Here is a 13,527-nt window from a genome sequence, read left to right on the forward strand (position 1 = left end):
AAATAATTTGTATTAAATTTTTCAAGCAATCTCTCCAGATTTCCCCTGTAGTCTATTAAATTAAACTACAGCAAAATGAGTCACATATTTACTCTCAAATATAATATATTCATTGATAAGTTTTTGAAACGCTTTTTTTTTTTCGTCCTTCATTTTAAAGACTAAGACGGAATTTCTCTGCTCTTTAACTGCTGGCTAACCATGTGTCATGTGTCACTGAAGCTTGATTTACAGCATCTCCTCCCTCCAAATGATCAGAAGGGAGCATTTCTTTGGATTTCACACAAACATGGCATTCACCATATACCTGGCAACTCTGAGAAAAAGTTTGCCTTTGTAGAGAAACTATCGTAGAAGTTTTCAGAGGGCAACAACTACATCATTCTGTTCCCCGCTACCTCACCCGTATTTGTATTCTTCTCTGAAGGGGACATAACTTATCTACTCTATACTTTAATTCTTTTGTGAAGTAATTCGCTTTTATAATTTGTTATACGCTTAATACACGTAATAACAGCCCAATGGTCTTTGCTACCTGGTACATTAAAATTGTGAAGAAGAACTTACTGTTTTCAAACTGCATTAATTCTGTATTTTATTAAAATCTGATCGTATGTTTGATTACAAGTGTAAAGTTGCTGTGAACGTTCTTGTCAATCATTTCATTAACACTGGCAGCTTAAAAGTCAAGGGAAGTATAAGAACAGCGTCAAATTCTTATTAAATTTCAAGTCATAATGGCTGGTGAGTCATCTGTTAAGTTGGAATTAATGTGCAAAGAAGAATTTGATTATGACTTACCTCAGGTAGATCCACTCGAAGGGAAAGGGTGGACATGTGAACTGATGACTGACAACAAAGAATTAGTATTATCTACAACGGAAGGACAGAAAACAATGGAGAAGGATGCAGCTATGTATTCCTTGGATGAAAAACTAAACGTTGATACGGTGAAATCAGAATTTGCCGTAGAACATCCTTCATTTGAAAGTGATACAGAAACGCTAAGAAAACTAGTGGTTCAAGAGACTTGCGCGTCATACTCTGAGGACTCCAAACAATTAACAACAAATAGTTTAAATTCAGTTCAGCCAGAAAGGTAATATTCAATTTTTCATATAGTAATTGGCTCAGATTAATAATACCGATACATTGGTTCGGAAAGTTTGTAAGGTTAAAGGCAATAATTCATGAATAATATTTAGGCATGGGAGATATCTCGAATGTAAATTACTAATCTGAAATTTGGAAATGACATGGCACACATAGACTAACTGTATACAAAATAATAATAATAATAAGATCGATACCATCGTTACAAATCTTATGTAGTTCGTATCAAGATAAAATAATAATTATCTATTATTAAGTACGAATTTCTCACCAAATTCTTTAATCTTGTATATATTTACAATATGGGTGCTCGACGATAGTGTTTTGTTTTTTTAGAGCCAGGTGAAATGACCGATCGTGAGAATGAAATTTATCCTGAAATTTTCGAAATTTTAATGCAAAATCGTTATACTGTAACAAAACGTTTGTTATTTTATTCGGGATTTAGCTCGAATGAGTCTACCCTCACCTTTGCGGAGGGCTTCGAAAAACATTAATAAAATACAAGTAAAAAGAGTATTCTAACCAACAATGGGTGTTCGTTAATTGTAGGTGACCATACATACATAAATTCATTTTAATACCGGTACTAAATTCTTTCAAGAAAGTCGACTTGAAATATATTCAGCAATCATTTCTAAGATATGAATATCTATTTCTCCATACATGCTCACTTTAGGGTCCTATTGCACGTAGGCGATACAAGAATTATTGTACAAACAACACTAACCAATATGTGCTAGATGGTCGGTAAAAGAAAAAGATTGATATGTAAATTAGGCAAGGCGCAGGATGATGGTCTGATTGGAAGCAAAGGGATGCGTCGCTTGGGACCAATTGGGTCAATGCAAATAAGTATACACAAAAACGAGGATAGCGCAAAACACTGTGTATAGCATAAACTTACATATCATACGTGTAGAATATGTATTTTTACGTTCCTAAAGATATTATAAGTAACATCCTGAAATGCTTTCATTGCTTGCATATTTGTGTCCCAAAGTAACACAATACATTAGGAACGTAAATTTCTTGCTTATGTGGATTCCTTAACTCCCAAATATTTTTTTCCGTGTCATAATTTAGCACATTGAATTTTGTTTTTCATGTAGCTTACAGTGGTTGCTAGCTACTTTGTGAATGAATTTATGTACAACACGGTATTATTTGAAGTGTTATTACGAATTAGTTCTCCATCTTTTATAGTAAACCTCGACCAGTTAATGTTTTAATATTGGCTGGTCTTGTATAGAAATTCACACCGTAGTGTTTGTATACTTCAAAGTACTTTTATGCAAGACATCAGAGTTTTGAAGAAACTGTAGGCTATGTATCATTATTTGGTTTACCAGAACAGGGGAAATGGAAGTGTTAAAGAAGATGTTAGAAATTTATTTCTCTCTCTCAGTCATCATGTAAGAAAGATGAAACTCGGTTGATATACTAATTTATAACAGCAAGTTAACATACACTTATGACTAACAATATGTAAAAGAGTACTATAGAGGTGAAAGAGCCCAAAATATTACGAAGACTAGAGATGAGAGATTAATCAAATAGGGCTTCAATTACTATCGAATACATAGTTTTTAGGCTCAGTAGTTCTCGCTCATTGGTATTAATTTTGCGCAATTTTTATAATAATATTTAGTATTATAATTATGATTAGAAATGGCAATCGGCAAAGGACATGGAAATTGCAAGAACGTTGCTCTTCATATTTATTCTCATCAGTTCCTTATTTCAAAATATTTTGTATATGCATTCGTTTTTTCTGAAGCTATTGCTATTTCGCCTGCTACAGGAAAAATACAAGTTTGTGCAGTAAAGTAATTTTTACATAGACTTCTAAATATATATATATATATATATATATATATATATATATATATATATATATATCAGTTTTTGGACATAGCATACAACAAGAAAAATAACTGCAAAATATACATTATTAGTAATAACCTATTGAGTAATCCAGGACAATACACAGTTATTCCAATGATGTATAAAAATATTTATAACAATTTTTAGGCATCAGTGCTCCCTATAATGTCCCTACACGTCTAAAATAAATACAAAAGTAGGAAATAATTTGTACTCATATTTGTGTGCGTTTTCTCTTTAAGATCCACCAAAATTTAAAGTCATTTCACTTATCTTACAAAATGGCGTAATTCCATATTGTAACCCCTATGTTAAAAAGCCGAACGCTCGCCATTAATAGATCCAGATTCAAAACATGTTACAGATAAAACGATTTGGAAGATTTTTATAGCTCATACCTAAGATATTGTTATCCTTTGTTAGATTGTAGATCATAATAGCTAATTATTTCACTCATCGAATACCGATAACGTTATTTAAAGTAAAACCGTAGTTCCTCAGAGCGCGTAAATATGAGGTCAAATTTTTTAATAGGTAAGAAACAGAAGAAATGGATAATCTTAGTTTCTGTAATCTGCGAACATACTTGTATCCTTTATATTGTATCAGATAACAATAAATAATGTGTTTCCCTCAGTTAATACGGATAAGATAATTTCGAATTATATCGTTCGCGTTGAGAAGCGGAAAAACTATTGTCAACTACAAGATCGATAGTATTTCAAGAATAAGAATTACAAACATTTTCGTAACATGTTTCGGATTTGTACCTTTTAATTGCAACTATTCTACAACCAATCTTGAGAAATGAATAATTTATTTCTTTTCATTTTTAGTAGTTAAGTGTAACAAATTTAGAGTTTCTTTTTTCTAGAATTTAGAAATTTGTAAGAATATTCCTAGCTGGACGAAAGTTCTATTTCGTTCTATTTTTAGCGCTTTCCGATTCGAAATTTTTGTTTCCGTTGCTCTGAGCCTATATTAGAATTCTGTTTTTAATATTGTGCTATCCCTACTAGAAGAGGGAAGTAAATCGTGAGTTTTTTTTTTTAATGAATGAAAGGGGAAGTGTTAATGTCCGTACTGACAAACAAGGAAAGAAATATTGATCGTAGCATCAACTTGTTTCAAACTTGTTGATCAGAACGGGTCCTACTCTGATTATAAGTGTAGATGATATAATTCTGAGATCATTCATTCTTTTTAGGCGACTGAAATGAATTGAGATCTTATTTGAGAATATAAAGGAATGTAAGAATATCCCAGGCAAAAAAAAAATGCCTATTCATTCTATTTGAAACATGTTTCGAACTTTAACAGCTATTGGCAGCTATTTTGTTTATAACTGCAGAGGATCTAATTTGAGATCTTGTCTTTGTTACTAAGTGAGTGAAATAAATTTTGTTATTCTGCTTTTAGATTTTAGACACACATGAGAATGGCCCTAGATACAAGTACCCCAGGATTTTTTTTATTTTTCTTTTAAGAATAGTATTCAAAATACAAGATTAAGAATAGATTTATCAGTGCAAAAAGCTACGGTTTTTTTTTTTTTTTTTACAAAATAGAATCTTAATACCTTTAAAAAGTGTGTCCGACGTTGTTTTCCTCTTTATGGGTTTCCTTTAAAAGATGGTCATTATGACTAGAAATTCATTTCAAAGCAAGGTTAGAGTCAATTTTTGTTAAGAGCAGCAGCATTTTAACGGGTTTTCTTTCTTCTATATAGTACTCCTGTAGGCCGACATCACGATTATTATTAAGAGTGATTTCAGAGCTATGTTGAGTTAATTTTATTGCGGTGTACTGTTGTACTCACAAAATACTAGGAAAACGTTATTTATTTAATTATTTACGTGTAAATTGCCCTCTACAGTCCAGATTAGGAATATAATCCTCAGTACAAATTTATTAAGTACATCTCGCCTTTTGAACAACAGTTTCATAGTAGAATGGAAACATACACCTAAGCGGCATTTCATTCTTCAATGCAGGCTTACGTTAGGAAAGCACAATGATGACTGCTTTAGGAAAAACTATTGTCTACTTTTATTAGATTTCTTGCACCCATTGGAAAATATTCTATGATCCAATCGAAAGTGCAGGAGCGTGAGAGTACAAGGAACCAAGAGAAACGAGGAGGTTATGGAGCATAGGGGTCAGAGTTTACTTGTATATTATTTTTTAAAATACATTTTGTGTTTCCACGTATTTTCCCTTTCTTTAAATTGCATCTTTTCTCAACTTTTTAAATATTTTTTTTTACACTATTTTTGACTGTATTCCACCAGGATCAGTTTTCTATCATCTTGTCAGTACTCGTGTATTTATAGCATTTACCATACTTCAAACTGGCTTTTTGCACAGGTCCATACTTTTTGCAATTGAAGATGCAAACTCTCAGCTATTCGATGTAAAACCAGGAAATTGAAGGTGAAGCCTTAAAAATTAAAGTTAAATTTAACAACTAGCATTACCTACTCTATTTTCCTGCATATAACTAGTACTTCTGGTTTGAAAATTGATTTCCGTAGAATGAGCATTGTAAAAGCTCTCAGAATGTGATTTTTTGCATGGGATGAACCATCTCAAACATAGGTTCCATCTTCTACGTTGAAATCTTATACAAATAAGATCTGGTTAATACTAGCCACTACCGATTTAAATTTTATCGCCAGAGAACTAAAATAGAGCAAGAAGAAAAATTTCAACAAACAATTGAGTGTCAAACATAACACGATCCTTGACATTACTCTACCAAATCAAGAAGTGTCTAAATTTAATATTAATCTAGGTTTCAACAATTAATTCTATATGACAATCGCGGAATGGAATTGCATTTTTACCATGAGAGATACACTAATGGTTTATTTTAGTACTTCTGTCCTAAGATAAGATGCCACATTTTCAAACTAACCGCTATTCAAAGCGGATAGATTCAAATTAACCATTGTGGTGTTAATATTTGTCATCATAGGACGAAAACGGTAACAGTCAGTAATAAACGGTTTGTACAACCGATTGAGTGTTTGGAATGGTCATATAACAACCCACAGCGCTTCATCAAGTCGGAAGATTTTGAAAGTTTTTAAACAGGTAATTTCAATACTGAGTTCTGTAGAGTAAGGACTATAAGAGATATCGAGTTACGGATTCGTACAATCCATTCAGCTTCTCAAGAATAGGTCTATCTCCCCCGTTAACCCTCTATTCAAACGGTAAGCATTTCAAGTTAGCCATTTCCGGTTTTAGCATTTATCCTTACAGAGCAGAAAAGGTATCATATAGCAAAAGGCGGCTTTTTGCAAACAATTGAATGTTTAAATTGAACATATCATGATTACCCGCAGAACACTACAGGAAACGAACATGGTTCAAATTCACTATTATAACCGTTTACAATATATTTTTCAACTTTTATTGTCATAGAAGAAAAACGATAGCATATAACCAGAATCAGTTTTCTGCAAGCGATTGAGCGTCTCAATACAATATATAATGACAATTCCCGACACTGTCAAATAGGGAAGTTGTATAAATTCACTATTAGATTCAATTTTAATACTTATTTTCTTAGAGGAAGAATTCTAATCTATCAGGTTGCTGTTTCTTGTAATCAATTCTCTATTTAAATATTATGTTCACTTCCTCCGTTGAAGTTTAATTCAAACTGAAAGTGGTTAGAATGAACCATTTCTGGTTTCAATGTGTATCGTCACAAAATAAACATGGTAATAGATAGTGAGAAGTGTTTTGAAAGCGTTTTAGCATCTTAAACATATCTTCATTATTCACGACACTATATCAGAATCACAAGTGCTTGAACCTTACTACTACTTCTGGTTTCAATACTGATTTCCGAAAAGCAAAAATGGGAAGATATATTGAGATCTCGTCGTCTACAATCGAGTCAGCTTGCCTAGAAAACGATCTATCTTTCTCGTTGAAGACTTGTTCAAACCGGAAGTGGTTAAATTTATCTGTCTTCGGTTTCAACATTAATCATTATAAAACGCAAATAGTAACAGGTATCGAGGAGCTGCTTTTTGCAAATGATTAGTATTCCTGTTATCTGATTTTCATATAGAAAAATTGTATAAGATGTCGAGAAGGTCTTCTGTAATCGGATTAGCGTCCGAACGATACATTCTATTTCCTTCCTTAACTTTCTGTTCAAATTGGAAGTGCTTCAAATTAACGATTTTTTAGCATATTGTGCTGCGGAGAGTACATTTCTGAATATAAATAAACCTTATTGGAAACGTCATGTATAACTTAAACCCCTTTTATTATGGGGTTATCAACTGAGCTGTGTGAAAGCAGTGAACTAAATGCACTTTCGAACTATCTGTAGCCAGATTGAACTATGTAGTTTTTAATGATTTTTGATAAATTAGCGCTTTTGAAAACAGTGATAGATAAGCTCACATTAAAAGATAATGAAACAATATAGCACTCTACCTCTTTTGTGGTATTTGAGATACTGGGTTTAAAGTTTCACACTTACTTGTTGACACCTCGAAAATGAAGTTATGGTAGTTCAATTTTGTTTCAAACAGCTTGATTACTATTGGTGCAGTGCCTCATTATATATATATATATATATATACCATTTAACTTTTATCACTTTGATCTGTTTACATGACAAGAAACAAGGACATTCTTACCTTACATCATAAATATTTTCAATTCTGTACTATCATGACAGAGTTTGTTAATTAAGACACCTTAATTCACTTTGTTTAGTATATCCATTTCATACTGCATTAAGGGGGGGCGCGGTGGCTCAGTGGTAGAGCGTTCACCTCTGGTGCTTGGGGTCCCGGGTTCGATCCCAGCCCCCGCCAAGTGAACTTTGTGGTGGACAAACACCGTGCTCGTGGGTTTTCTCGGGGTTCTCCCGTTTCCTCCCACTTTCTTCATTCCACCATTTCACTCATCTCTCATCATCACCGTCTCCTTTAGCCTAATCGGCATAATCGTGGGACGTAAAACTCAAAGATTTCATTTCATTTTCATACTGCATTAACAGAAACGATTCAGTATTGTCTTGACCGAGGTTCACCCTTAATCTAGATTCAATAATCTTGAGTCTGAAAAACGCTCGTTAAAAATTTACTTATGGTAGGGGTATCGTAAGGAGGAATTTGTACACCTTAAAGAGCTATGTATAACATAAGACGTACATGGGGCATTCGTATATAATTTTGATCGTACCCGTGAAGCAAGACTTGCTAGCTTTCTTTGAGTTGATTTTTTTACATCTCTGGTTCAATATCGTCTCACCATGTTTCCTCTTCATACTCACTACTTATATATTCACTCACAACATCTCGTTTCGGTTTTGGATCGAACCTCTGCAAATAATTTTAGTTCGCCGATAAGTTTTCCTTTCTCTAGTCGATAAGTTCCCCACAGATTTTGTTCATTGCTTTCTATTTGTAGTTCGAATTTTAAATCAGGAAGCCGCCTTGGATCGGAACACACCAAGTCATGATAAAAGCTTTCGTGTTTCGAATACCAGTTAGTCATACTTTGATTTTGTCAAGGACATCATTGAAAACACACAGTCTGAAACGTTTCTCTTCTGTATTTCCTATGCTTTCATGACATGCCAATTCAGTTCACACGGTTACATTCTATAGAAAGAAATGTTTTAGGCTATCGCAGGGAAAGGTATGCACAGTTTATATGAGTTGATCAGAGAGAAATTTAAGCCCCCTCATCGTGTCTTCGGCAACTCCCCCTCACCAGCCGCCACTATCCCTACAACGTCGTGCTCCACCCGACACCCAATCTGTTGCGCTCCTTGTGCCTTAAAACGACATTGCTCTTGCTAAACCAGTTTTATCTTATTGTTAACACGTGGTGTGAAATGCCCCGTAGGAAATTTCTCCGTGACGAACAACGCAGTTTCAGAACTGGAGTGCACTAACGGATGCAACATAGATGTTTTCAATTTTGTATCCAAGAAAATCGTCTAGGAAATTTAAATGAGATTTTTATTACTTGTTTACGGTAATGAAAAATTTGTTAATCAATTCCTTTATATTTTAACTGAGTGTTATGTGAAAAGTAACTAAATATCAAAAGTGTATCATGACATGTCAGCATATGATTCTGATACTACTTTCCTAGTGTAATCATCAGCGAAACTGACACATGCGGAACAATTTGCAATCAAGCAAACGGAGGGAAATAAATAATATATACTCAGTGCCTTCACGAATCTTTCTGCAATCAAATCTTGAAAGCTACGGTTGGTAACTGCTCTTTACAGCTCTTATACGATACAACTTCTATACAGTATTCGTCTTACCTTCTTCTTCCAAAACAAAACGCAGTGAACGTAACGAAATGATAGATATATCATAATAAGCTACCATGTTTGTAAATTTGTCTTAATACAGATACCGTAGCGAGTCATCAAAGTTGCCAGAAGGCAGTGTTATAACTTTTACGTTTGAAAAGAAATGTTTAATCGAATATTTCTGATTAAGGCATACACATGCAGGATAACAGTGTTACTAGCTTCAAATGTGAAGAATATTGCTAGGCAACCAAATATTTAAACATGTACAAATTTTGGCCTGAAATTTAAATTGAAAAGTCGAATCTAATACAATCCATAGAGATAATAGTGTCATACATAGATTACTTTATCTGTGTAGATTAAAACTTCACAAGAACTATCATGTGTTCAATCGAGTCAGCTTGCCGAGGAAACGATCTATCTTTCTCGTTGAAGACCTGCTCAAACCTGAAGCGATTAAAATTATCTGTCTCCTGTTTCAACATTCATCATTATAAAACGAAAATGGTAACAGGATCGAGGAGCTGTTATCTTGCAAATGATTAGTGTTGTTGTTATCTGATTTTCATATAGAAAAATTGTATAAGATGTCGAAAAGCTCTTCTGTGTTCGGGTCAGCGGCCCAACGATACGTTGTATTTCCTTCCGTAACTTTGTATTCAAATTGGAAGTGCTTCAAATTAAGGATTTTTTCAACATTTATCTCTATAGAAGTAAGTGATTTACGCATAGCTAGTAATAGTTTTAGAGCTAAATCCAGCTTCCAAGAAACAGATTCTATCTTCGATTCTCTTACTCTATATCAACAAGTTGTTACATATGTACACTTGGAATTTAAGTATTCTATTCGCATATTTCGGAAGTCTTACTTTCACACTGTGAAACGATATTCAATTGTTTAAATTGGGTACAGTATAACCCTTGTAATACACCGCACCAGGTTCATACCGTTAGTTATCCATTGAAAAGTTGAGGCTATGTAACAGATATTTGGCAGAAGTTATGTGAATAGTTAAAAAAATAATGCCGCCTTCACAGTTTGTCCTTCACTGCCATCAGTTTACACCTTTATCCTGGTTTGAAATGTTATCCTAGTACAAAGGAATGCTGTTATTTTGATCTTCAGTCTGTGAGGTATTACATAACAAGTTTTTACTATCCCGACATTTACGTTGGGGGCGGCTGTTTCGGTGTAGGACGTTTTGGTGCAGGGCGTTTCGGTGTACGGATGTCTCGGTGTAAGGACGTTTAGGTGTGAGGCTGGTTCGGTGTAAAAGTTCCAATGTTTACACCGAAACGTCCACTCTTCAAAATGAAAAATTTTCGTTAGGGAGAAATAAATTCATGAAGTAGAAAATATAAATTAATAAATAAAATAAAAATTAAATGCTGCTGTAATTGACAGGGGTTACTTATTTATAGTGAGTCCCCTCGTTTCAATCTATGTCAGAACTTCTTATATCCTCAAATGTTATAATTATGAATTGATTGGGAAAACGTTTTATGGTAATGATAAACACACTGCTGAACAAGACTGTACTTTTAATATAAAAACACATTTACACGTGACGTTTCGATCTTCTAGCCAGGATCCTCATCAGACGTACTCTGATGAGGATCTTGGCTAGAAGATCGAAACGTCACGGGTAAATGTGTTTTTATATTAAAAGTACAGTCTTGTTCAGCAGTGTGTTTTTCTGATTTTATTCGCAAGACGAATACTATGATGGTAATGATATATAGTAAAAAAGTGTGTGATGCATAAACATTGTGTACACCACACACACCTTATTACGGCAATAACTATGCACAAATCGCAATATACTGCACAATCTTTGAAAGGAAATTTTCAAACACAGGTGGTTTTTCTTCCAAATAACCGTTTTTATATCATGCATACCCAATAAGATTAGCAAATCGAGGAGAAGAAAACTGATTATGTATCAGTGTTGGGATCTTAATTATAAAATTATCACAACAACAAAATTAGCTATTTTTACCAGTCTTTTATCCTTAGGGGTCTGCCACCATTCTTAGGATTTTTGCCTAAATGAATCATCATCATAAAAACTGCTGAGCAAATATCATTTATCATTCTCACCTTAATAGTAATAACAGCACTAATTACCCTTTTCTACTATATGCGAATTGCTTATGCTGCCTTCAATATTAACCATTATAACCAAACATGAACATCCTTAATAAGAAAAAAACAAGAAATGCCAATTAGATCAATATTCATAATGATTTCATTAAGAGGTATAATTATTTTACCTTTAACTGTCAACATCCTTTAAATAAAGACTTTAAGTTAAAAAAATACTAATGGCCTTCTAAGCTATAAATAAAATGCAATCTTTTAGGACTTAGTATATTAACTACTACTCTGGAATTGCAGTGCGATATCATAAATATTGACTATAAAACCTAATAGGATGTTTACTACACCATAAATAGATTTACAATCTATCGCCTAATACTTCGGCCACCCTATTTATTTTACTTGCAACGATGATTATTTTCTACAAACCATAAAGACATTGGTACAGTGTATTTGATCTTTGGGGCTTGGGCAGGGATAGTTGGAACATCACTAAGTCTTCTTATTCGAGCAGAACTCGGTCGACCAGGTAGTTTAATTGGTGATGACCAAATTTATAACGTAATTGTTACTGCTCATGCTTTCATTATAATTTTCTTCATAGTTCTACCAATCAGAATCAGAGGCTTTGGTAATTGATTAGTACCTTTAATACTGGGAGCATCTGATATAGCATTCCCTCGTCTAAATAACATAAGTTTCTGGTTGCTACCGCCTTCATTAACTCTACTATTAACTTGAAGAATTGTAGAAAGTGGTGCAGGAACCGGATGAACTGTATATCCTCCCCTATCCAGAGCCATCGCTCACGCCGGAGCTTCTGTTGATCTTTCTATTTTCTCCCTCCACTTAGCTGGTGTATCTTCAATTCTTGGGGCAGTAAATTTTATTACAACTCTAATTAACATACGAACTCCCGGAATAACCTTAGAACGAATACCATTATTTGTTTGATCAGTAGTAATCACTGCTGTATTACTTCTATCTCTTTCTGTATTAGCAGGAGCTTTTACAATACTTTTAACTGACCGAAATCTTAATACCTCCTTCTTTGACCCCTCAGAAGGAGGAGATCCAATCTTATATCAACATCTATTCTGATTCTTTGGTCATCCCGAAGTTTATATTTTAATTCTTCCAGGGTTTGGTATAATTTCGCATATTGTAACCCAAGAAAGTGGTAAAAAGGAAACTTTTGGTGTTTTTGGAATAATTTATGCATTACTAGCAATTGGATTCCTAGGATTTATTGTCTGAGCTCATCATATATTCACTGTTTGTATGGACGTTGATACTCGTGCTTACTTTACCGCAGCCACAATAATCATTGCCGTTTCAACAGGAATTAAGGTATTCAGATGAATTGCTACACTTCATGGAGCACAAATAACTTACTCACCTTAAATTTTTTCAACTTTAGGCTTCATTTTCTTATTTACTGTAGAAGGTCTCACAGGAGTTGTGCTAGCAAATTCATCTTTAGATATTGTTCTACACTACACTTATTATGTGGTAGCGCATTTTCATTACGTATTATCTATAGGTGCTGTATTTGCTATCATAGCAGAACTTATCCATTGATTCCCCCTATTTAGAGGAACAACGATAAATCCCACATGATTAAAAATTCAATTCTTAGTAATATTTATAGGAGTAAATATTACATTCTTCCCTCAACATTTCTTAAGTCTAAGAGGAATGCCTCGTCGGTATTCAGATTACCCAGACGCCTACACTATATGAAATATAGTATCAAGTATCGGTTCATTCCTCTCCTTCGTGGCCGTCCTAGTACTTGTAATTATTATATGAGAAGCCTTTGCAAGAGCTCAACCAGTAATCTTTTCAGACCAACAAACAACATCCTTAGAATGATTTCAGAATCTACCACCTGCAGAACATAGTTATGCAGAACTCCCCTTATTAACAAACTTCTAAAGTGGCAGATAAGTGCACTGGGCCTAAGCCCCAAATATAAGAATAATCATCTTCCTTAGAAATGGCCATTTGAAATCAGCTAGGTCTTCAAGATGCAGCATCCCCCGTAATAGAACAAATAGTATTTTTTCGTGATCATACAACACTCATTGTAACTATAATTACAGTCCTTGTA

The 13,527-nt window shown here is 33.9% G+C and overlaps 1 protein-coding gene across 1 annotated transcript in view; it reads left to right on the forward strand.

The window, feature by feature from the left end:
* Window positions 1-242: 242 nt before the first annotated feature.
* LOC145674650 (uncharacterized) overlaps window positions 243-13,527 on the forward strand; it is a 28,320-nt gene continuing 15,035 nt past the window's right edge. The window contains exon 1 of the mRNA XM_081744870.1: window positions 243-1,099. Within this exon, the coding sequence (XP_081600996.1) occupies window positions 738-1,099 (362 nt within the window). The 5' untranslated portion in view covers window positions 243-737. The remainder of the gene's footprint in view (window positions 1,100-13,527) is intronic.

The sequence above is a fragment of the Thermobia domestica genome, chromosome 17 (assembly GCF_964235325.1).
Source record: "Thermobia domestica chromosome 17, izTheDome1.hap1.1, whole genome shotgun sequence".
In the NCBI taxonomy this organism is placed as follows: domain Eukaryota; kingdom Metazoa; phylum Arthropoda; class Insecta; order Zygentoma; family Lepismatidae; genus Thermobia; species Thermobia domestica.